The following is a 26,691-nucleotide window of genomic DNA, read 5'->3' on the forward strand; positions in this document are numbered from 1 at the left end:
CAAGAATCGCCAGCATTTTCTTCCCGAAGGAAGCCCATTCCTCCGGCGTCGCACGGCTGGTGAGGTAAGCGACGTGCTGGGCAGAGTCCTCCGAAGAGGACCTGGAAGACGACCAGTGTCGGCACTTCCGAGAATGCCTCGAGGAGGCTGAGGAGTGGCGAGACCGACTCCTAGAAGGAGACCCACAAGACTTCCAACGATGACGCGGAGAGTCACCCCTCGAATCATCCGTCGAAAGCCCCGCAGACTTAGACTTCCTGGGCTTGGACACCCGACCTACCGACAACAACTTCTTACGTTCGCGTAAGGCTTTGGACGTGAGCGACTGGCAGTCGATACAGTCATCCGTGTCGTGGGCCTCCCCGAGGCACCAGAGGCAGGTGTCGTGCGAGTCCGTCACCGACATCTTGGACCCACACTCCCCGCACTTCTTGAAACCCGGACGCGGGGTCGAAGACGAAGTAGAAGACATCTGCACACGAAGGATTTTCACAAAACGAACAGGTTCGAAGAACCGAGAAGAACAGAACTCTAAAGAGTCGAGGCGTGAACCGAGAATCACGAAGCAACACGTTCGCGGAAAAAACGGAACTGAGGCTACAGGCGCCGTGCGTCCTACTTATCACATCGGATGACGTCGGAGCAGGTCCTCGACGACGGCGCATCGACGCAGGACGCAGAAAAAAGTTTCCGAAGCAGCACAGCTGTGGTGATTACATGTCATAGATATGGAATACGTCGGAGGACCCAATCCCCTCGAAAGGATAGTACGAAGGCTACTTTGGCTTGATCATTTCGAAAGGCTCCAGGTCTGCATAAAAAGGGCAGGCGACATTGAATCATAAACACGGCGAACCTTTTGGGGTCCCCAGTAAAGCGTTCGGGCGGAGCTAAAGGAATAGTTCCTGGTAGGATTACTTGTACAGGGTTGCTTGATGAAACAGGAGTTGGGTTTCCCCCTAGCCCAGGCAGGGGTGTTTGTCCAGCCTGACTTTGCAGCAATTGCCTAGAAAGGTCATCAGTTCGCTCCTTTGACAAAATCAGTTCTCTCCTGAGCGCATTAGTTTCTTGGCGGGCAGAATGTATTTCAGCCCTTAGTTCCCATAGTAATTGGGCCAGTTGGTCAGTTTGAGGTCTACATAACGCCCGGGTGGGAATTTGTGGGTAGGCTTTGCGTTCTGTTACGCTCACCTGGCGTCGATCGGAACTGGACAGCTGCGGTTTCCACCCACGTGACGCGTAGTGTTGAGATGACAGACTGGACTGGCCCACCTAATCTCGTCTGCTTGACCCGAAGAAGTATTCTCCTGAAAGTGGAGAAAGGGAATTAGCCACCCATGAATTTGAGTGATAACCGCCCCCCCCCCCCCACCACTGTTCTCCCCTCCAATCACCTCCGATGTCGCTTTATATTCTCACCTTAGGTTTTTAAAGGATGAGCTCTCCATCCTGCGTAGAATGCAGGGGCGCGTGGATAACCAGTTACTTCACTGGTCAGTTACTTCACTGGTCCGAAGGAATTGGAGAGTTCCAGAACAATATTGACTCGGAGGTTCCTGGCGAGGAGCCGTAAGTATATAGTTCGTAAGAGTTCAAAATGTCTGACTTTCACTCTTGTCCGATTCCTTGCAGCTTGCCTCGTGCGGCTGGTAAAGTTCAGGTAAGAGTCTGTAGTATCCAACACTGTCCGGTAAATGACACCTGTATGTAATCTGTTGCTTTCTCCCTTATTACAGGTGCCGAGTGAGAATTATGGTGTTTTGAGGAATAATACCTCCGGCGGTAAAATCAGGTAAGTCTATTATGGCGAAGGAGATTCCCTTGGTTTGTTCTTTCGGCTCACCTGGCTGTCCTTTTGTTCCCCTTAGATGCCAGAGTTCGGCTAAGATGAAAGGAGGCTGCGCCGGCCCGTGGAGATGAAGAATGCCTCCGGCGGTAAAATCAGGTAAGTCTATTGTGGTGACTAATATTGCCTTATTCCCTCAGCTCACCTTGCTGTTCTTGATTCCTCTTAGGTGCCGGAGTTTAGCGAAGAAATGATGAAGACAGAGGTGGATCGTGGAGGTGCTGCAAAGGCTGGTGAGTATAGCGCGGCTCTGCAGCAGGCGATGCGACGCGCATCAAATGTCGTCTTTCTTCCTATTCGAATGGCGCGATGGATCCAGAATCAGGTGAGGAAATAAGTATTGTTCTTGTTCTAACCTTTTTCCGTCTTTCTCCCTTTTCTCTAGGAGCTCCAGACTCGAGGCGGGCGTGCCAGAAGACTGGATGCTGGCTTGCAGGCACGGTGAGCGTTACGCTGCAGGATGCAGAATAACGCGCAGCGTGAGCTGCTCTTCGGGCGTGGTTTAAATAGCCTTCAAAGTAGTCCCAGGTAAGAAGTTCCCAAGACCACACCCGAGTAAGAAATAGTCCCAGACATAAAGTAGTCCCCCTTCAGACTTCACATAGGCTTGAATGCTGAGCAGCATGGTCTGCATGAGGTAAGTGAAAGCAAATAAGCCTGGCGCCTATGGTGCCAGGACTGACCCCCTTCTATGAGCCTGGCGGCAAGTATCTGGATACCTGCTCCCGGGACAGATGGACCTGGTCTGGATGCCCGGGGGTAGGAATCATGACAGATAAGCACTCCTTTGATAGTTGATGTGTCTTTGTCTGGAGCTGCAGGAGATGGAGTTGCAGGTGTAGGTAAGCAAGCGTTTCTGATTGAATTGGTAAACGCAGTAGGAGGGATTGTAGTCAGAGCATTGATCGTCCTATTAGCGTTTGATGAGACAGTTGGTCTACTTGTCAGCTTATTACAGGAGTAGAGAGAACCTAGTCTTGTGTTCCTCAGGCTGAGTGGAGACGGGATCAGTGGCGAAGGTGGGGAAGCAAAAAGGGGACTCCATTCAGCGGAGGTAAAGGGTCAATTGGCACTGATGGTTGGGTAAGAGTTCAGGCCAACTAGTGGTGAATGAGGCTGAAAGAGAGGTAGGAACTTTGTTGGTGCTATAGTATGAAACAGAGGTAAGAGGGTAGTCCTAGTGAGTGTTACTCTCCGTAGAGTGGCCATAAGGAAAGGAGCAGGAGGCCTGAATTAGCGTTCTAGTTAGTTTGATACAACACAGTTGGATGTACAATGAGGTACTGGGCACAATGCAATAGGCTAGGTGCGTTGCAATGGGAAGTTCAATGATGTACTAAGCACAACAAAGTAGATAAGGTGCAATACTACAAGGTAGGCAGTGAAATACTGGCACAGACCAATGGGCAAGATGCAATACTACAGGTAAGCAATGAAATACTGGCACAGAACAGTGGGCAAGGTGCAATACTACAAGGTAGGCAGATAAATACTGGCATAGCACAATGGGCAAGATGCAATACTACAGGTAAGCAATGAAATACTGGCACAGAACAGTGGGCAAGTTGCAATACTACAAGGTAGGCAGTGAAATACTAGGACAGCTCAGTGGGCAAGCAGCGGCATAGTGGGAATGTTGCAGAGAAGTCGAGTGCAGCACAATACTGGCAGAATTATGAAGGTACAAGCTTCGCAATGTGAACTGTGGTAGAGTCAAAGTGACCGCCAATGCGGAACACGAGTAGCAAATGAACATTGGGAGGTGATGGGCAGTTTCTCCTCGGTGAGTTAAGGCAGTTGCAGTCCTTAGGTTGTTAAAGGCAACAGTGGTAGAAGGTAGCAATATGGGCGTGGCCGTGCGGCTTGCATGCGTCAGAGGGTTAGCAGACAAGCTGTAATATTGTAGTCGGCCGTTGAGCATGGATGGGGTATTGCGCACTGACGAAATGTGTAGAATGGAATAAGACTTGCTTGGGGAGCGCTTACCTAGCTGCAGAGTCTATGCAAGGAGCGACTCTGCGTCCAGTCTCCGCGCCCTGACGCAAACAGGCGCAACAGGGCCTTGAGTGCGGGCCTTTGGTGTGTGGCCGGCATTCACCTGCCGGCTTACCGATTGGGCAGCTTTAAACAGCTGCTGCCCAATCGCGCGCCAATGTTGTAAACGCAGACCAGTCACAGGCCACATGCAAGATAAAAAGGGTGAGATGAGGTGAAGGTGGGAAAAGGTCAGGGGTGTAGAATGACCCGAGAGGGGTGACTAACCCATGGTTGTAGAGGTGATAGTGTCAAGGTAGTTCAGGGCTCCAGGATAACAGAGCACCATCCTCAAGTTAATAGAAAGGGTCCAGGGAGACCTCACGCACCGAACCGGTAGCGGACAGGGAGCAGACAGGGGCATTCATTGTGGGCCGGCTCCCGCCTCCCGGTTGCAGCGATTGGTTTAGCAAGCCTAAGGCAACCAATGGGAGAGGGAGCACAGCCCGACCAAGGATGTTGGATCAGGTGGAGCGTGATGTTGCCATCTTGAAAGGGCCCAGGCACAAAGAGGAAGTAATGGTGTGCCGTTCAAGAAAGAACCCGGGAGTCCGGTTGCAGGCTGAAAAACAGCTGATTCTAAGAGGATGCTGACTGCAAGTGTGCAAGATGTAAAATGCACTCGAAAACCGAATCCTCAGCTTTTGTGTTGGAAAGACACTGCACCACGCACGTTTCACCCCCAGTTACCGATCGTACCCTAGTTACAGCCGTAGAGATGCAGATGCCGTAGAAGTAGACAGGGTCAGGCTGCGGAATGCTGGCAGCACACGATCAGCAGCTAGAAGAAAGAACCTGAAAGCATTGTTGAAGGTTAAGTGACTGGAATTGTTAATCTTGGGGAAACCAATCCCAAGGCATTCTGGAACTTAATCGAACTTGGGAAAGGGAATCCCGAGATATCCTGGAACGGTCACACTTGGGGGAAGGGAACCAGGTTTGCGAAACTATGTGAACTTGGGTGAAGGAGAAACTGAGACAAGCACGAGCTGCAAGAAGTTTGGACCTTTATTTTGAACACTTTCTTTTGGTGCCGACGTCCCTACACATTGTATAGCTTTAGTTGTGAACTCAAGTATTGGTTTGGACACAGACAGACTTACGTTGAACTTACTGACAGACTGTCCTTAGTTTCTTTAGGTAGGGAAATCTCACCTTAGCATAGGGTAAATTAGGCCTAATCCATCCTGACATAAAAATAAAGTCCTTTTGTTAAGAAAGTGAATCTGTGGTCTGTGTCTTGCTTCGGGACGCCATCACAGTACCCTTTGATGACGCCAGAGCTCGTCTCCATACAGGGCCGCAGACAAAGCCTGGCACTTATAAAGTTCCAATGCAGGGGAAACCGCTCTTACCAGGAGCATTAAAAAAATTAAATACAAATCTGCGGATTAACCAACAATATTTACCAATTGATGCTGTTGCCTTAAGCTGATATTTGAGCCAAATGAAATCAGAGAACCGAATACCCAGTTAGTCGTCCATGGCCACCTTTTCCTAAGAATGGCCTTCTATTTCAAGTCTTAAAGAGGACCTCCTGGTTGACTTGTGTCTCAAGAGCATAAACCTGGTTTTGTCAGTGTTAATCAATTGTAGAGATTTGCATTTTGAGATACAAAATGTCCAAATTTAAGTCCCATAGGTGATGTTGACAGAATGAACGCGTCGTCCGCGAAACAGCGTGGGAAACCTACCAGAGCCAAGCCTGGGGAAAGAAGACAATGATCCACAACTCCCTTGATTATCTCATCAATATACAAGCAAAAGAGCAAGGGGGCCAGCACGCAGCCCTGCCGAACTCCCCTCTCAAAAGACAGTGGGCCTCATTACGAGTGAGCCGATCTAGATTCAACAGTGCCGGTAAAACCGTACCAGCACCGTGTTCCGGACCGGCTAACTCAGAGTTATGTGGCCGTGTGGTGTTACACCCGCCAGGTCTGACCTGGCGGGCATAATGCCACCGGCCGCACACGGACGTGGAAACACCGGCACCATTACTGCATGGTTCCGGTGTTTCCACTGCCCCCATTCCCGTGGAGTCCTATAGGACTCCACGGGAATGAGGAGTAACAGAATGCCGGCTCCGGAATTACTGGACCACCGGCGCTGTAATGCCCCGGTGATTCGGGCAAGTCCGGAGCCGGTAAATCTCCATGAGTCCGGCTGCAGCATGCCAGTTTTACCCATACGGCTACCGCTGGACTTGTAATGAGGCCCAGTGGCTTTGTTACTTCACCTCCCAAGCCCAATACGGACGCTTGTTGCTAGTGTGAAGAGAATGGATGTTAAGACTATTCGCAGGGCCACCCTTCTTGGTCAAGGTTTCCCACAACAACCCACGTGGAACGTAATCAAAGGCTGTGCAAAGGTCAACAAAGATGGCATAAATGTGGGTACGTTTAGACAATACCAGACCCAATCTAAATCCCTAATCAACCGTGCTAGTACCGCGCCGGAAACCAGCCTGTAAGTGGCTTATTGCCTCATTCTCATCTGCCCACACCTGTAACCAGCCCTAAAGTAGCATTGCATAGATCTTCCCCACAGCATCCAATAGTGAGATGGGCCTGTAATTCCCAGCCAGGAACATTGCTGTCGCCCTTCTTAAAGATAGGCACGATTTGTGCATCGCACCAAGATAGCGAAACCCTGCAGTATGGTCCGAGGAAATAAAGACGCAACTTAAGACAGGCGCCCAGATAGTCACTAAGGTAAATTGCTATTTTGTCGGGCCCAGGAGCCTTCCCTTCACCCAAAGCCTTATAGCGACTTGCCTTGCTGAGATAAGCAATATTTGTATTCTACATACCCGGTAATGCCAAATCATAGATGGAGACAGGGGATTACTCAGCTGGAAAAAAAGATTACAACAAACAAACTGCAGCCTCACATGTTAGTAATCAGGACAAAACATACATGGAAATGCTGTTGAAGAGCTTACTTTGTTGTTCAGGAGGCCCACTTCCCCTTCTGTTTTGTAGAGTTTGTTTGTTAGAAAATTGTTCTGGTCAGCCGTCATCTGCAGCTCCCTCTCAAGACGGTCAATCTGTGGTTTAAAAGAATGCCTTTCCGCCTTTTTTTAAAACAGAAAAATAATAAAAGAACGATTAACAGTCATAGCAAGTAGATGATCTACAGACTAGTGCACTCCTAATATCCACCTTTTGGTGTGGCCTACGGGCAAGCCTGTTCTAGAATACAAATGATGTATTATGTTTGATACATGCATACATCGAAGAAAAGCGATAAATGTATGAGGAATGGAAACATGACCCTAATGGGATGCAAACCGCCATTCTCCATGTAATGGGAATCCAGGGCAAATGGTGTCTGCTAGCCATGCTTTCTCCACATATAGGACAGGCCGGAGGACAGACTGGAGGACAAGTAATTGTTTCCCCATTTCAATCTACTCCAGCATTTTCACTGTTTTGAGAATGTAGCATTACAATACGTTTATTCAAAATCGGTGTGTATGGAAAAGGTCCGACTGCCCTACATAGGGTAACATATGCGCGGTTGATGTTTCTAGTCGATTATGAACTGTCAGGTTGCATCAAAGCTGGATACCAGGAGAAGGGGTGGTCCTCATGCATCAGGATCTTACAATAGTTCCACCTTGATCGCGGTCTCTACTTCCTCATTTATGCTCTGCCAGTCAGTTTCCACAACTCCACATGGCTTTCTCTCAACTTGTTCTGAAGGAGTCTTGAAACCATGAGTCAAAACATTTCCTCGCCCTGGTTGTTTTGGACAACACCAGTATTCTTTAAGAATGGCCCTCAACTTGACCTGTTGTAAAGTTAGATTGGACGGTATCTTAATAGCACCTTCTCTATAGGAATCCCACATAAGAGAAGAACGAGGAAAGTAAGTTCAGCTGGAGCCGCTATCTCATCTGCCAGTTCATATTCCCTCTGTACTTAGAGTGGTTACCCAAGAGCCATGTCATTGGGTCAATAACTTATTTTAAAAGTTTGCAAAAACACTAAAATGGGTCCCCTACTTTAAAATGTTCATAATTGGGCATTATTATAGGGAGTTGTTTTTAGTTTGTAATTTTAGTGGATTTCCCTGCTGGTTTGGTCTTGAAAACTGCAATAATATAACCCTCATTGTTTGGCTCTTCTTTCAGCATTTGCAAAACATGTTTGGGATGTACTAGCTGAAAACAGTGGAAGGTTTAGGGGGGGCCTTCCTGGCTACACAAGTCCGAAGCAGGTGTCCCAATTCAGACCCATCTTTATCGAATAGGAAACTCAACAATGGTAGCCGTTGGAGGAACGCTTTGGAGACTTCTATAACATTGGTCTTTTTTGTTATATAGGATAGGCCTTAAAGTATTTCCCCAATAAAACGATATACCATGTTCATCCATCTGCCCAAAAACATGGACTACTGCCGATATGAACTTGCTGCCTCTGGCCAACGCAAAATCTAGCCTGAAATGCATTGATGACCCTCTCCAACCGCAAAGGTTTGGGGTTGATTGGTGTATATATAGCATGAGTCAACGATTATAAGTGGGTGGCTTGATGCTGGCTTCTACTTTACTGAATTTGTGACAACTAATAAATGCTTCAACAAAGGGGTTACTGTGAACACCTTTTTGTATTGAAGATTAGTTAGTAGGCAATACACTTAAGAATGTTCAGTTATTTTTACATGTATGCTGGCCAAAGGTCGAAAGATGAACCAGAAGACCAGATAGTAATCATAAGGCACTTATATCAATCGACTTAGAGGGTCTTGTAATAGGTCAAAAAGAATTGCATGGTGTCATTTACAAGCAAGATGCATTTTGAAGGGCTTCATTGCGAGTGAGTTGGCTTTGAGACATTGGCCTTTATAAGTTTACCCTGAAAAAGGCAATTTAATGTTGAAATTATCGCCTTTTCTTTAGATGCCCCTTAAACATTAATAGAAACACAATGGAATGATGAAATTGAGAACTAAACAGTTAAAATACACCAAATGTTTATGCACCAGCTCTCAAACCTATAACTAAGGCACGCTTGTCCCACTTCAAAAAGCATCTAAAACAGGCCAGCTCCCAACTGTGGTCTTCAACAAACTGCTGGAATATGTTAAGATGGCGCTCTTTCGATTCTACACTTCTATATGAATGTCCAACTGTTAGATTATGGAAACGATTATCTAAGCACCCGATAACATAGGACACAAAACATTGTCACCAAAATTACAAATGCACCAGAGCATCCCCTTCTCTTGCACGTAGAGAAGTAGAGCCCCGTACACGTGCAAATGAAGGGTGCACTTCCATGCACTTCAGAAGAGCCTCCAGATTCACACACGGGAAGCCCTGTAACATGCATTGAAAAGGAAATCACTTCAATGCATTGGAGGGTCATGGGCAGGCCATTTCTGACCCTGGCATGACTTTACTGAAAGGGGGACAGCACAGTTATGAACTGTTGCTGGACCGCTTGCCTTTATACTCCTCAAAAAGGGGTGGCAATGCTTCCCCTCCCCTTTTTATACACAACTCGGGGGGCGGCACAGTAAAATACAATCCAAGCACTGACCGGGAGCCTGTCAGTTATTAGCACTGGGCGTGCAAGCCCAATACTAGTGAGTGCATGGGGGCTGGGCGGCACATTTGAATCAAGCAACAGCCTCTGACCTCTGACCTTTGACAATTACCTGCAAACATTTTAGAATCAATAAGAACTAAAATATCAAGTTAATTCTCTGTATTTTATTTCTCCTACTGTCATTATTGCACAGGAAGCTGCAGTCCAATTTACAAACTAAAACAAATGATAATGTATACCCAAAAATAAGAAAGAAAAGGTTACCTCCAAAGATCGAATTGTGGACTGTGCTTCGGTCAACTGCCGCACTTGAATCCTTTGGACGCTTTCCGCCTGCATGCCGCAATTCTCCCGCTGAGCTCTTAGTTCCGCTACCTCCGCCTCAAAGGCCTTTACCTTTTGAGTTAGCTGAGCTTTGTCTCGAAGCAGTGCTTCTACTCGCTTGCTGTCTGTGTTTGGATCTATGGCTGTGAGCTGGTTACGGAGCTCCTCTTTATCCTGCTCTAGACGGGCAAGCTGGTTGGGAAAATAAAAAAAATAAAGTTACATTTTAGCGAGAAAAAAACCTATTTAGAAAGACCGCTCTGATCGCACAGAGCAGTCTTCCTAAATGGAACAGTCATGCCCCTGCTGCACACCTGTCTATCAGTCTTTTTTGTGTTTGGTCTTTAAAATGCGGAAATATCACATAGAACCAGAAAAAACACCACATTTTAAAATCTCAATTGACTGCTCAAAGTCTCAACCGGTACAAATCACTTCCCTGTACAATCCAGTTTCTTTAAAAGCCCAAAGAACATGTTTTTAGTCAATTTTATTTATTTTAAATTATTCCATTTTATACCATACAAATTACACCTACATGATAGTTAGCCCCTGAAAAGTTTGCCAAAAAAAAGGATACTGTTTGTACGATGATCAGCACAGGTGCTACAAACCACAAATGTACCAAAAGAATTACAGTTTTTGGATCATGCCACCAAAATAGTACGGTTTTCACAAAATTTGCTTTTGAAAAAACTACTGTAAATATGAAAGCCCAACGCCCTAAAGGTGTGCGCAAGTACAAGATAGGAACTCTTTCAGCAAGGCATCCGACCGCTGGTGGTGGTGACGTAGGCATCACGTCTGTTCCGTGGTGCGACGTTGCATTTAGAGTAGATGTAGTTGTGCCACACACACCAGAGAGCCTTTAGGCTGTGATGCATAGAAAAACAAAAAGAATACAAAAAAGCATTTCTTTGTATTCTTTTCAGCACACATATTAGAGAAGGTATGTAGTTTGGATCCATTTTGATTGCGTAGATTGAGTTTTGGTAAGTGTAGTTGTGTTGCACAAGAGGTCTGCCATCTTAAAATACACCATTGTTAAAGGCTGCATATCCTGCCATTCTAGTGTGCTAGGCCGCATTCCTGAGCTATAGACATTTAATTGAATTTAATTTTGCTGTTGGGCAGAAGGCTTCAAGGAGCCAAGGTTAGGAATGAATTTGATTAGATTTATGAACGTGCACAAGGACTAACCAAATCGTATAGAGGCACAAACAAATGAGCGTACAATACCTGGGGAATGAGGGCTGAAAAGAGGGGGACGGGGGGAGCAGAGATTAATCTAAGGTCACATTATCTGAAAACAAAGGTTTTCAGAGCTTTACGAAACTTGTAGATCGTTTCCAGCGTCTTGATTTCTCGGGGGATGCTATTCCAGAGCAAAGTGCCTTAGACAGCAAATGATCACCCCTCGTCACACATCGAGAGCGGGGAATATTCAGCAACAATTGAGCCGTTGAGCGCAGGTGTCTAGGCAGCTGTCGTCGGCTGAGCTTATTTACCCAATATGTAGGAGTAAGCCCATTAAGACTCTTGTATATGAAAAGGCATGCGATCTTGAACTTTATCCTGTCTTACACAGCCAACCAGTGCAGAGAGCGACAGGCATCAGAAACAGGATCATATTTTTTCAGGCCACAGGTTAATCTAACTGCTGCATTCTGGGCACTTTTTAATCTCTAGAGTTGTTTGGTGGGAATTCCCACAAGGAGACTTACAATAATCCAAATTCGAATCCATCAGTGACCTCACCACCATAGGATGGTCCCTGCTTGGAATATATGGCAGGACTTGTCGTAGCATACAGAAGGAGTAATAAACTGCCTTAACTGGCACTAACCTGGCTTTCACTTCCAAGGTTGTTTTGCCATATACACAACCAAGATTTATTTTAAATCTTGGGGCAAATTTAACATTAGCCCTCAGACAGTGAAACTCCTGGGGTAGTTTCCTGCCCTAGGGAGATGCTGTGGTCCAAACAGGGCAACCTCAATCTTTGCTGGATTTAGTTGTAATTGGTTAGCCGAGATCCATTGGCTAACCTCCTCCAAACATTGATTGATCCTAAGAAATGTCTGTTCGACATCCCCCATTTTGATAAAGAATAAAGACCAGAGTATCATTGGCGTATGAATAAGTTACGCCCAGTCCTTTACTGGGCTCTCCTCTGGTCTAATCCTCACCTTGGTAAAAACAAAGAGGCAGTTACAGATGTTTTGTCACTGCAGGGAGGCAGCTCCTTAAAGTGGGCTGCCCATGTGAAAGGATATCTGGTTTGGAGGATTACTGGTCAAATCCCTCAATCACCACATCGGTTGGAAAGGAAGCAATCAACGCAGCAGGTGCAAAGGCGCGGGTGGATTATCTGGGTAAGATCCAGGGCTTGTGAGCAGCTGGCCAGATATCTTTCAATAAAGATGCGGACGGGCTGCGAAAAATACCTGGACTATGCCTCGCCCAGGTGGGAAAGAGCATTATGTTTAAAGTTCCGTATTGGAATCTTGCCTACTTCTGCATTTCGGCATGGATGGAATATTGCTGTTTGTGTCATGTATCCTTTGTGGTGAGTCTGAAGATTTGGTACAACTCCATTTGTTACTCTGTCTGGCCACCATGCCTCTGAGGAAGCATTTTCTGGAGCCTCTGTTCTTAAGCTGTGGATGTAGGTCCCTAGCTGGTGCTCTGGCAATTTTCCTGGGCACCTCGGATAAAGAGGCTGTGCTTGCCACTACAAGTTATCTGAGCTGGGCAAGAAAAATGTATATGAGGAAGGGTAAGTTGCTGAACAGTGCTATGGGGTAAAGACATCTTTCTGTACGAGCTGCTATTGTCTGTATAATGTTGATCTGTTTTTATTTGGTTTTAAGGTAAAAGCACCGATTGTGTAATTTTAGTGGAGTATTACCTGGTGCCATCTCAGAATATTCAACAGGAAGAGCCCTGAGGAACCCCACATCTGATTTAAGTGGGCTCTGAGACAAAGCCCCCCCCATTTTCACCTGCTGATGGCGATCAGAGAGAAAGGAGGCAAACCCTTTCAGGGCATGATCAGAAATGTTGCCAATTCCCTTAAGGCGGCTGAGCAATATAGAATGGTTGACAGTGTTGAAAGCCGCAGAGAGATCTAGCATAACAAGTCATGAGAGATCTCCATTATCCAAGGATTCCAACACGTCATCCTGCACTGCCAGGCGTGCCGTCTCAGTCCCAAATCTAGATCTAAAGCCTGACTGCAAGGGGTCCAGCAGAGACTCCTTTTTCACAAAGGACTGCAATTGATTAGCAAAAACATTTTCTAAAAGTTTGCCCGGCCAAGGAATACCAGCAATTGGGCGATAATTCTGCAGCAGTAATATATCCAAATTCAAGGGGTGAAATGACAATTTAAGATGTAAAGGCACAAAACCTTGTTCTAGTGATTTGTTGATAAAGTTTGTCATAAAAGGACCGATCTTCAAGGCCAGCACCTTGGCTGCGTAAGCGGGCAGTGAAAATAACTCATTTGTGGGTTTTAACTGTGCGATCAGTTCCACCACTTCGTCCTCTGACACGATTTTGAAATCAAAAAGCACTAAGCCCTCTGAAATCATGAACACTTCTAATGAGCCCTGTTCCACCGCATCAGGGTTCCTATCAGGTGATAGGAGCCTCAGAGAGAGGTTTCTTTGAATCTTTTCAATCTTCTCCTTAAAGAGCAAGTTAAATAGATTAGCCTGCCTGAAGGATGGTTCCAAAGAAGAGGAGTTGCATCTAGGATGGCAAACGTTTGAGACAACTTGATATAGCTCTCTCGAGGATTCTTTACAGCTGCACTTTTTGCATGGGTATAAGCCGATTTAGCTCAAAAAAGTACCTGCTTATTTTTAAAGAAATGTTTGACCTATGATGACTATCCTGAGTTTTAGCCTCTCTCCATTTCCGCTCAGCGTTTCTACTTTGTCTCCGTAAAGGCAGTGGGTCCTGAGTAAATCATGGTTTCGTTTTTCTTAAGAGAATTTCAATGGTGCAGCTTTGGAGCAAATATTTTCCAAAATGGTAGCACCGCAGGAAAATAAATTGTTGCAATGCAGTGTTGGACCAACAGTAGCCAAGGGTTGTTGTACTTCCACAACCACAATGTTTGCTAAATCCCTAGCACTGCAAACGAACGCAGTGGGAGTATCATTTAGAGGCTGCGAGTGCTCAGCGGTACGCTCCAGCACAAACAGCCGAGCATAGTGGTCCGACCAGTGAACTGAGATTGTATCCTTCAGAGTCACCATATTTCCACGTAATGATAGAATTTCAAGACAATGGCCCATAACATGGGAAGGGGAGGAGGTCAAAGAGAGAAGCCCATGATTATCAATGATCTCCCACAGTTCTTTGGCATCGAAGTTAGTTTGATCATCCTGCCAAATATTAAAGTCTCCCAAAAACAAAACATCTTTATGCTTACCTCCAGGTATAGCAAGGAATAGATCTAGCTGTTCTAGAAAAATGTTTGCCGAGCCAAGGGGTCTGTAACCAAACACCACTTTTAGAGAGGAAGAAGGGGTAATCCATATAACCAAATGACCCACTTGAGACACCCCGTCCCACTGAAGTGAGAAATCTAATGAGGACATATATCACGGCTATGCCTCCCCCTAGTGCCCTCACGATTTAAAAACTGCATTAAGAAACCATCGGGAATCATTGTGAAAAGATGATTGAGAGCCATCTGTAAACCATGTCTGTCACAAATAGAATCTCAAGGGCGTGCTCCTCCATGAAGTCATGTAGTTCTGTGCCATGAGCCATTGCCGACTTGGCATTGATCAAGGCAGCCCCAATAGCTCCCTTCCCAACATGCATCATGCGCTGTCCCTCATCCATTTTCAAAATCCCCAGCGTGCGTAATTTTTCAAGCGTGAAAAGGGAAAAGAAGACTTTATAATTATTAAGGGCCAGCAGGGCTGCCCTCACTTAATGACAACACATAATGGTCAATATGCTTTTTAGAAGGGGTTATAGCAAAAAGAAAAATACCTAGCTGCAGACAGGAGAGATGAACCATTCTTCAAATCGCCGCCAAAACAGGCAATGATCGAAAGGGATGTCAAACTGTTTCCAATTAAATGTTGCGAGGGACAAAGTTCTCAGGGGCATGAAATGCGGTTCGAGACAGCAGGTGCCTTCCCAGACAAATTGAGATATGGTTGTGAAGAGTGAGATACACAGAAAAGCCCAGACAGCAGTATTGCCAAAATGAAAGAACTAGGATATGAGCACAGCTCCCCCACTGGGCGCAGGGCATTTGGTTCAAAGGTAAAAGTGCCTAAGAAAAACAAATAAATAGGAGTTAATTTCCAGTAGCAGGGCCGCACACGAGTATTATTATTATTTTTTTTAAAAGCTACTCATTGTCAGAAGATAACTGGAAGGTCAGATCCACAGGTGGCAACATGTATCGAGATAGGAGTTGGAAGTGCAAAGGGAGGAAGGCCAAAGGGCCAATCATGAGGAAAGGATGCAGTGTTCCATGGGATGCAACAAAGTTTTGACCTCACTGATTTCCACTCACTTTATTGTTGGTCCGTCTTGGTGGCATGCTACAGCCCTATACGTCTGAGGTGTCACTGTCCAATTAGGGCAGAGCTTTTTTTAATCAATTGTACTATGAAGAATGCCAACCAATCAGAGAACAACATTTTTCAGCAGAGTATGAAATTATGTTTGAGGGGTGGTATTTCCAAAAGGTAATGAGAAGGGAAACCTTGAATCATAATGTTAAATGTATAGTGTCCTTTAGGTGCTTGATGAGGAACAGCCAATAGAAATGTTATAATTAAGGTTTGATTTAAAGAATGTTATTTTGCGGTTTTCCGCCTTAAATATTGTAGTCCAGAAGGGCTGCGTTGAGTTCCACAGAGCTGTGCGATGTTCTCCCAGCAGTATTTTCAAATAAAAATCTGTTTTTTCCTTGCAAGTTGTGCACTCATTTTTGATTACTTTTGTACTTACGCGTTATTTTTATTGGATAACTTGGGGTGGGGGGGGGGGCGCACCTTTGAATTACTGCAATCAAATTACTCCTGAGACGCAAAAAGGCCAGCAACTATGTTTTAAAAAACAGTCCCATCTATAATAGCTCATTCAATGAGGGGTGGGTGTGTGTATGCTCCAACTTACTCTATATAAACTTACTGCCTTGTGTAGAGTTCCATGAAGGGACACACTTTTTTTGGGAGGTCACCAATATACAGTCTGGAAGAGTAGGTCAAAGGCGGAGGTGAAGGACAACCAAGAGACCAGCAAGAGGGAGGATGGAGCAGTGGACTGTGGAGACTCCTGAAGGGGATATATCGACTAGTGAGGGAGAAATGCTACTGCAGTGCAAGTGTGCACGATTGTGTGGCAAGGAAAGACGTGATTTTGAAGAGTTCCCTTTTCGCTACTTTCCTGGCGTAGACCTCTATGGGACCCCCTTTCCTTTTGCTTTGGTTGGAGTCCTGACCTGACTTTTTGGAGGCAAGTAAAGCCTTAAGCTTTACCTACTTTGCCCTCAGATCAGTCCATAAGGCTGTCAGGACTGAGAGACTGCCTCCCTTTGTGAATGTCTTGTATTGCACACATCAAATTAAAGCAGTGGTCTTCAAACTTTTTTGCCCTGGGCCCCGCACCCCCCTCAAGCAAAATTTGGCCAGGCCGGGCCGCCCAAAAATGCCAAATGGACAGTATGTACAAATGATGGCTATGAACTATTGCGCGCTGCCACCGCACCTTACTCCCAGTATAGTCTCTGTTCTCCCCCGCTTGCTCCATCACAGTCGCTGGGCTCTCCCCGCCATCCCTGGGCTCACCCCATTCCCAACACAGTCCGAGGGCCAGTGGGAGCAGATCAATTTTTTAAGTGGAGGGGTATAAATATTCCCACAAAAATGTCAAATTGACTGAGCGCAGCGAGGAAGCCCAGACCAATAAATTGGGGTTCGTGGGGGTGTTTTCCACCTGTGAAATATTTTTAGATGGGTTAAAATGTTGCATTTTAGAGCATACTTAAAACAAAAATGGGCAAAAAGCCAAACAGTTTGCAATTGGTGTTGGGGCAAAAGGGGAAAGCATGCTATTTTCTGACTGGGCATCTATGATCGATATCTAGTTATATAAAAAATAATTTAAAAAAAGTACCATCCCTGTCCCCTGGGCTGCACAGAAGAAGAGGCAGGTGGGTAGGGGGTTTCATTCATACGAGCACCCATCACCATACACTCACTCATAACACAAGCATACACACATTCATACACATTTAAATACAAAATAAATCAACATAAACGTATCTTCTGCAGGGGTCTGCGCGTGGGTGCTGAAATGCCCCGCTCCAGGTTGCTCTGTCCGTATGTGCAAAGAGATGCAGGAGCTCCCCCTCGCACATGAGCTATGCAAAGCTGGCGAAGAAAAGCGCCCCCAGCGTTGCATGGCTCAGGAGCATGTGCGGCTGGGGAACTGGAAACGCTGTTTCCCATTGACAGTTCAGCCATCCCAGGAGCACTCCCTCAGATGGAAAAAGCAGTTGAGGGAGTGCTCAGTGTTTCACTGGGCTGGCTCCTCCATAACGGTGAAGGGAGCCACTGGGTGGACGCCCACTTGCCCATTATGGATGAGCCAGCAGGCTCGGGCTGGACTGCAATGCCCATACCAAAAATGCTAAATGCTAGTGTAGGTCAGTCAAAATGGGCCTCTTTTTTTGGCCAATGTGGGCCAGTTTGACGAGTTACTTCAATATGAAGCTAGTCGTTTTGACCATTGTTGCTGAATAAATATTCTTTAAATATCATAATTTGCTTACATTTTAGCCAAAAACACCCCCCGTTGGTACTATTCAAACAGTCTGACTAAAGGAATGAATATCGATTTGCAACTGCGGCCCACTTTTTCATTGGTGCCCGAGGCAATTTTATGGTCCAGTCCGACCACGTGAGCCGCCCCTGGCAATTTCCTCCAATTTCATGCTGGGCTCTCGCGCCCCCCTGGGATGAGGCCACGCGCCCCACAGTTTGAACTCCTCTGCTTTAAAGTGAAGGGTGCTTGGGATACAATGTTTTCTTGGATCTTTTTCTGTAATGGCGTTTTGTTACTTTTTACAATGTGCCTAGGAAGAACTGGAGGCAGCAGCTATTTTCCTACTGTGCGTTTGTGATTTTACCTGTGCAATGCCTGCAAATGGCTGCTAACGGTGGCTAGTGGGGGAGATAGAGAGGCGCCATCATCTCAGAACTGATGGACAATTGGGCACACATCCCAACCTCGAGGAGCCCATGAGGGTGGGGATTACGGCGCACCCGGGTGTACTGGAGAGGAAAATATAGCCCATTGAGGACCAACTCTTCTGCACACAACATAGGATGAGTAAGAGTAGCACACCAGAATACACTACAAGGGAAGGGATACACTCCACAGCCAATCTAAACAGATGGCATAGGATAGCATACCACCACCAACCATCCCTACTTAAAAAAAAAAAGAAAAAAAAAAACACTTCCCTCTGCATACACCTCTCAAACTCCAAACTAAACACAACCATACCTCTACAGCACAACAAACCAAACGTGCTTCACTACACTGCAACAACAAAACAAACCACACATCGCCACGCACTACAGCACATGACGGCTAGCAACCAAAAAACTACGCTCAGTGAACTGTGTCAACCAAACTGAAGCTGCCAGCAGCACATCACAGCTCTCTTGCTCCTTTTCTCCTGCTCAGTCCTACTAACTTTCCTTACCCTCTTGCTTTACAGATCAGACAGAGCACCAAGGAAACACGCAAGTGGCAACAGTGTGTGGTATAAGAACCTTTAACATATACAGGAGATGAGATGGCCGGGTCACAAGGCTCTTGTTAGTCTTTTGGCAATATTGTTCTCTGGTTTTCATCCTGCTCTTGATCCGGAATGGTCATATGGAAAGCTCTTTTGGAGGGAAAGCTGCTGTTTTCCCAGGCTAAGAGGTGGTTGGTGTGTGAGCTCGGATATGGAAGCTGGCACTTCATGCCCCAGTACATACCCAGGCATCTTTGTTGCTGGGCAAATATTTTGGCCAGTGGCTATCCATCACTGGATAGCCACTGCCAGTTTGAATGGTGCAGATTCTTGCCATCAGTGGACTTGGGTGACCGCCCAGTCCAAAGCCTGGATAAAAGGAGGACTGCTGCAGCCATTCTTCAGATCTTTGGAGCCAAGACCCCTACAAAGAAGTGCAGCCCACTGCCAACCAGAGGACAACTCCTGCAGCTGACCAGCATCAATTCCTGCAAAGTCGCAGTGCAGCCCTGCTCCTCTGTCCCAATCAAGAAAACCTTTGTTGGTGCTTCAACCCCTGGACTGGTGGGAACAACCAGTCTCAAACCCTGCTCGGGGATTCATGCATTTCGAGCCATCAGAAGTGTCACTGGATCAACCTGTCGCCTCACTAGCCCTCACCTGAGCCACCTCACTACAGCCGCACCTGTTCTGAGTGCATCCTGGAACTTCAAATTGTGTAATAAAGTGCCTGCTCCTGCAATTTCAGCCTTCTTGCATCACCAGCAGCTCTGCTGGGCCTGCTCCTTTGTTCATCCACTGAAGATCGCCTGACACTGCTAGATTGTGGCAGCTCCCCATTACAACTAGTCTTCATTGCTCCCTGGAGGTACCCTGAAGAAGTCAACATCTTTTCTTCATTTGGGTGTTCTGCTGGAAGTTGTCTGAAACCCATTGCTAAGCATCGCGCCCGACCGAAACTAAATCCTGCTTGGGGAAAAAAGACCCTGGCAGCTGCAATCCCTGTGCCTAAATTTATGAAACAAAGCACAGAAGACTGTATATCCCCAACATAATCTGGAATCTCAGCAGTGGTCACTGGATAAATTGGAGTCAGAGGGCTACGTTACCATAACTGTTTCTGCATCCTCTACCTTTGTGATTTTTTTTGGCACTAGTGCACAAGCCACCTTAGGGTTGATCTTTATAAGATGCATGGAAGCTGCTCTATGGTTATCCTGAAGAGTCTTTTCCAATTCTAATGTTACCGAGTTCTTATCTGTGGTTCACTCGTTATTGAAATCAAATGCTTGTTATATGTTATGTTACTTTGCATTTATATAGCGCCTTTTGCATCATTGGTATGATCTCAAGGCGCTGGTAGGTTGAACGATCTCGGGAACGTTAGTTCAAGTCAGTAGAGAGAGAGTCATAAGGTGCATGGGTGCACTGGATATGTGGGCAGCTGGTGTGGCACTTGAATGATAGCTGCTTCTCAGCGGTAGGTGTGGTGGTTGGGTGGTCAGGAATGTGTGTTCATTCTGGTGGGTTGACACCCAGACGAATTTCTGGCTGTGTAAGGCCCGAGGAGACGCTTAGGCTAGCAGTGAGTACTTAGCTAGCTGTGTTTAATTGGGATGATGTGGAGTATGTGGCGGGTGTTGGTATGAGAACAGCTATACCGAATGTGTCATAGTATCGCTGTGTTCTAATTGAGTGGTGGTGTATAGGAGAGAGTAAGCGTGGTAGTGTGATATGGTGGTTTTCAGTAAGGCGCTTGAGAGCTCATCTGTACCATTTATTCTGTCCGTTTTATTCACTCTGTCCGTTCACTCAGTTTTGTATGTTCATACATTTTGTCTGGTTCATCATCATTTAGTTTACTAGTCTTTCCCTCGTTCCAGCATTCGATCCTTCATTTACATAAACTACTCCATCCAATCTGTTGATCCATTTCATATTTCCCATCTGTTTAGAGTGTTCCATTCACTTCATCAGTTCTCTCCACTCAGTTTGTTTCATTAGCTCTATTCGTTCCATCTGGTATATGCGTTCCATCCACTCCAATCCGTTCCGTTCCGTTCCGTTCCATATGCTCTATCCGTTCCAGCTTTTCTTTCAACTCCATCAGTACCATTGATTCCTTCTGTTCCGTCCATCCACTTCATCCGATCCATCCACAATCTCATAAGGGTGATTGTATACATCTGTTATATATAGTGTTGGAATAGAGGTTTCACTTGCTTAGTGTTTATTTTTTTTAAAAAGGCATAAGGTTTCGTATACGTTTATAATTACTTGTAAACTGGCATTATTGGTGTTCTGCTGTGTGGCCTCATTGTGGCGCTAGACCCCTCTCACAGCGCGCTTAAGACAAGGCATTGCTGCTCTGCTACCTTAACCTTGATTTGGTTTTCCTAAAATCTCAGGGTCTCCCTTTTTGCCATAATAGGGTCGCCTCCCAAAATCCACCCACCAGGGTTGATTTTGGAAATCCGAAAGCGGAAATCCATCTTAGCATACAGTACTGAACAAAAGGAAGGCTTCGGAGTGGTGGTGCGGAGCAGGGGGCGGTGGTGGTGGTGCAGAGGAGGATTAACATTAATGGGTAGAGGCTAGACCTAGGAGAGGGATACATCAGAGGCACAGGAAGAGTGAAGGGGAAGTGGATTAGAGGAAAGTGTAGAAAGAGAAGGGAAAGTGAGTTGACACGGCCTCAATCCAACAGGGTATCTGTAAGCCACCACCCCAAATCCAGATATCACATACCTCTGGATAGTGCAGGGATAGTTAGCAAGTCCCCGAGAGGGAGTTTAAAGAGATCAGGGATTCTGCCTTTAGGACCTCAACCCTACTGGAAGACACAGCAGGGGTCAACCTTGATATCTACTAATCTGGGCCCAAGGATGTCTGAATTAGGGTCGAGGTTCGATATAAGAGAAGGCCAACGGAATACTTGGGAGTGATTCTTATGCCAATTGAGAATCAATTAAATTAAATTTATAAACACTTAATATCTATGCGCCTGTGAGGCGAAAGGTTGGAGATATTCAGTGTTCATGACGAAAAGAAGAGGCCATGATTGTGAACGAACAGCTACGGATGCTTTGACATCTTACAGATGGAGACAATCAGTTTTTAGGAACTGAGAAACCTGAGGGTATTCTCACTCCTGGTCCCCTTGGATCCTCTTCTCAGGTGGCCAGGGAACAGCAATCGCTATTGGATCCAAACTGGGGGTGGAGAGGTTGGGGTGGGATCAAATGCGTGGAGGGTCATTGTGGATAGGAGTGGAGTGCCTACAGGCGAAACATGGTAACCCCTTTCCCCATTAAGGGCCAACCTACCCATCCTCAGCCTTTATAGGCTTTTGTAAAGCAGTCTCTCATTTCACCACATTTGAATCCTGAAAATACTGAGACAAGGAAGCAAGGACTAAGAGCAATCACTCAAACTTCATTTCACCACTTTGGTACTGGGACGAAGAAGCTTCCTGAAGAGAGTAGAGGTCAGGCAATTCCCTTTAACTGTGGTCAGGCAAAGCTTATTAGGAGTCCACACCTGCAACCTGTCAAGTGGTTACAGGTGTATAAATGGAGAGCTGGAGAACAGGACAGAGAGGTCAGGAGTGGAAACCAGCAGGGGCCCGTTTTCACCAGAAGCACCCGTGTTGGTACCTGTGAAGAAGCCAGAATGCCAGCCAGCAGCCCAGAGAGTGAATCTCTGTGGTGAGGAATCTGCAGCCGGAGCTGCGAAGTGCGGAAAGAAGCAGGGCGCCGTCCGCGTCCTTCCAGAGGCAGCAGAGCAACCAGCATGTGCAAGGCAAGCGTTGGTGTGTGAGCGGGGCTTGCAGGAGTTGGCCCGCTGACCTCTGAAGCAGGAAGAAGCAGTCGGAGCCACAGAGAAGGTGAGTGTCGGGGAGAGGGAAGTCGGGAACCGGGGGCGTTCCCAGCGGGCGAATTACCAAACTGACCAGAAAAATCAATATTGTTTGAATATGCTTAATTTTAAATACTAAACTTAACCGGAATTTAAAAATCAAGCATGTTGAATACATATCGAATCCGGAATTAAATGGCAACTTCAAATTCAGCATATTGAATGTTTGATGAATACAGAACCAAATTAAACCCTACAACTAAGCTCATTGAATCTGAAATTAAATAAAACCTTTATGAGCCAAACCAAACAACAGGCCAGCCAACGAGAAAGGGCCCATTTGAACAATATTGAATAAAAGAGAAAGTGTGAAAGAGTAGCATACAAGGTGGGGCATGAATAAGACTGACAAGAAGTGAATTTTATGAATACATACAATGTGGCCAAGTCAAAGACTGACATGAGGTGTGCGACACAATGGCAGAGCCAAGAGGTCAACCAGGAGATATTAGTGTGAACTTTTGCATAAAGTCAAGAGGCAGACAAGAAGAAGTTAAATGGGTTCCTGGTGGCGCGACCTGTGATCGATGAACCGTGTGATCTGACAACAGGGCAGAGACCAGGGAATCCTCCATTGTGAAAGCCAGTCTGAGGAGCCAAGGTGTCTTGGCTGCGCGACCCGTGATGGGTGGACTGTGCGGTCCAACAACTGTGCCTAAACCACTGGGCTCTGTGTTGCAAGTGCCATAAAGATTGTGAAATAAACCAAGAAGCATCACAATAACTGAGCAGGTGAAACAAACCATAAGGGGGCGGTTTGGGGTGACCCAGAATTGAATTTAATAGATGAAACAAACCTTGGTTGCTGCGCAAGTCTTGGGGAAGGGAACCCTGAGACTCTTGGGGAAGGGAACCCTAAGACTTGATGAACTACAAGTGTTGTCTTGAGGATAGGACCTCAAGACACCTTTTCTTGTGAACTATGTTGCATACACGTTGGGGAAGGGAACGCTGAGGATTGTGCGGTACAATTTGAATAAGGTAACTTTGAGACTTTTGTGGCACTTCCTTGAGTTTGGGAAGAGCTGGAAGAATCTCAGAACTGTTTTGATCACCATTTCTTTTATTATTGACATCCCTACACTTTGTTTAGCTTTAGCTGTGAGGGCAAGGATAGGTTTTGGACACAGAAAGACATTTAAGTTAAACTCAGACTTTCCTCAGTTTCGTTCAGTAAGGGAATAGGGCAAGGGAGGTCTTCTGCCATCCTTACATTTAAGTTAATAAATTACTTTGTTTTGAATGGGTTGTAGTGTGATATTGGAACTTGATGTGACTCATTTGGAAGCATCTACGGCTGCTCATAATTCAGCTGGATGCAAAGGCTGCCTTGTAGGATCATATAATCTTACCTCCGCTTTAGCTGAATGACGGAATAAAAAAAAAAAAAATGAACGATTGACTCCAGTGAAGGCTCTGAATCAATTCTGCTTGCTCTATTCATAGTACTCCTATTTTTAAATAGTTGGTGGGGAGTTAAGACTGCGGCTTCCCCTCAACAGCAATATCTGGACTGCTGCTCTGCAAGAAGAGCACCTATATGGGAGATTGGAAATAATGGCGAATGATTGCCTTGCATGGAAAATGAAAATCAGCGTAATGATTTGAAGCATACTAGTTTTGATAAACAAACTGATTTAACTATTAGCCCCTAGGGATATTCCTAGTTAGCTGGGTTATATGTTTTAATTTTTTTTTTTTACTCAAATTGTGGTTTCATGCTATTTCACCGAAAGAAAATGTTTGTGGTAATTTACATAAAAGTGATAAATAGGGGACAAAATAATCAGACTTTAAGAAGCAAGTACACTAAAAAGTGAAACTGAGAACGTATTCACTAGGTAAGAGTTAGCCAACTATACCTTCTAGACAATTGCCCTGTGTTTCAATACAAATGATGGTAATTGAATCGTTAATGAAATAAGCACAGAAATTGGGTAAACAGCTCTAAATTTCCCATTGATTAATAACAGAACTGGATCAGCAATTAAGTGTCTTTTGCACAAGTATCTTCAGTATATTCGTTGAGCGACCCTTCAGCACTGTACGCAATACTAATAACAGTTATAGGAGGGTTGCTATAATTACAATATTGCAGATGAGATGCATGCAGGAAAAGGTAGATGGGAATCAATCAATGAATTACAACCATCACTGGTCGGAAATCGACCTAAACATCAACCCAGTTGAGCCATGGTGATACTCCTGGATTTAATGTAAGGGTGCAGAAGGAGAGAGACACACGACATAGGTGGTGTATTTGTTTGGGTTTACAAACGTATCAATGAAAGAAAAGGGTGTGTGGGAAAGGCTTAACTATCCCTAACCACAAAGAGGAGTTGTCCACCTCAACAAAATAACACTATGGATCCTGTCAGGATGTTCGTCAAACATGTCCACCGTCCTGTGTCGAAACCCATTTTCGTCCCATGGACTTTAAGAAACTAAAGGAAAAAGGGGGTGGACCTCACCGTACACTTTTCCAATAGTGTACCAAGCCCGGTTTACTCACCGGCAAGACTTGATTTCCACAACTTTCAGTTTCAAAGTGGGCACCAGCCCACTGGTTATAATATTGTTTTATGGGGTGGGTCCTCAACGCTTATGCATTCCCCGGTTGGGATTTGCTGCCTTCATTTGGGTCCCAGACCCTGTTCCTTTGGCTTGGCAGGATCCTTGTCACTTAGTTACCTAGTGTCCACTTGGACAGACCTGGTAATCTCCCCAGTCAGGTAATTGTCCCACCTAGGTGCGCTCCCAATGTTGGCATCTATGTGTATGCTTGCTTTTTCATCCCTTGTAATCTTCGGGGTGCTTTTATAAAGTTTGCAAAGTTCGTATAAGATTGCAGAGGATCCCTTTCACTGCCCTGGGCTTTTCTGGATGTTTTCATGAGCTTCCTCGGCTCCCCTCAATGCCCCTCTACCCACTCCAGCCCTCCTCTCCTCCCCTACCCCCTTCCCAACTCTCGGTCTCCGGTCTCTTCTGAGGTTGAGGCCCTGCTCCTGCCGCACTCGGTATTCTCCTTCTCACTGCTCTACAGCTCCAGGGTCCGTCTCTCGTCTTCAGCTGAGTGAGTCTCTGTTCCTGGTCGGTTTATGCTGGTCCAGCTTCCTGTGGCTCTGCTACCAATTAGGTCCGCCTCACAGGTATCTGTGGCAGTCCGCATCCCGCTCTCCAGTTTTCAGGTTCCTCAGTATGGACCAGGCTCTCCTTCCCTACTCCTCCAGGGCTGGCTGCGAGATCACAACAACTTGAGTCATCCTCCCGTATTTTTACCATCCGCATTGCCTTTCGGCAACTGTACCGCGAGTGTTGGTTCTGCAGTGCGCCGTGACCTCTTTGCTTCATCTTCCTTGTCACAGAGATATTCTGTATCAGGGGTATTGGATCATTTAGACAATTCAGAAACATGCCTCTCTTGGATGCGGATATCAATCACTCAAATAAAAGATCAAACATTTTAGAGCTGTGTGTTATATTGAGTTTTGGAGATATATCGATATATTTTCAAAATAGATATAGGATGAGACAATATCAAACATTGATATATACATACACACATTACATATACGACACTTTTGCATTTATATTTTGAAATTTACACAGCTGTGTATATTCTCAAACAGGTAGAGCAATCCTGCATTAGTACTTATTTTTAGCAGGGTTTTATGAACGAGTTTGTGGCATCGCACATGTAGTTGGGGGCTTACAACTGAGCATTTAACCTGCATAAACAATATAGAGATATATATTGTATGTCACCATTCAGCCCAAAAATATCAAGATATGACTTGTCCATACCGACCAGCCCTAAAACATTTACAACAGTGACTCAAATTTAATATTTATTCAAGGGACTCTCCAAAAAATACTGGTGCTTTAAGAAAATGAAAATGATCCATGGAGGGAGTGGGGCTGTGGGGGGGTGAGGGTTGTCAATGGCTGACCCAACAGAATTTTCTTGCATCAGAATCGGATAGGAAGAGGGACGGGTGACAATGTAAGTGTGCTGCCACCTTTGATGCCACCTGACCAAAGGTGAAGGTCACCATCTTGTCCAGGATTGAGTCAGTGTAATCTTCAGGACCATAGTAAGGTTAAAAAACAATTAAAAAAAATAGAATAAGGAACCTCTCAGTTATTAAACGGTGGATTTCTTTAAAGTAAGAAAATTGAAGATTTTCTGGATCCATGAAACATGAGCTATTGAACCCATCGTC

General features: G+C 45.6%; 1 protein-coding gene across 4 annotated transcripts in view; it reads right to left on the minus strand.

Moving 5' to 3' along the window:
• CEP83 (centrosomal protein 83) overlaps window positions 1–26,691 on the minus strand; it is a 284,641-nt gene that overhangs the window by 158,171 nt on the left and 99,779 nt on the right. For all 4 annotated transcript variants that reach the window (XM_069629801.1, XM_069629802.1, XM_069629804.1 and 1 more), the window contains exons 7-8: window positions 9,700–9,951; window positions 6,822–6,953 (exon numbers count right to left, since the gene is read on the minus strand). In XM_069629801.1, coding sequence (XP_069485902.1) covers window positions 6,822–6,953; window positions 9,700–9,951 — 384 coding nt within the window. The remainder of the gene's footprint in view (window positions 1–6,821; window positions 6,954–9,699; window positions 9,952–26,691) is intronic.

This window comes from Ambystoma mexicanum, chromosome 12 (genome assembly GCF_040938575.1).
Source record: "Ambystoma mexicanum isolate Mex_15411 chromosome 12, UKY_AmexF1_1, whole genome shotgun sequence".
Lineage (NCBI taxonomy): Eukaryota > Metazoa > Chordata > Amphibia > Caudata > Ambystomatidae > Ambystoma > Ambystoma mexicanum.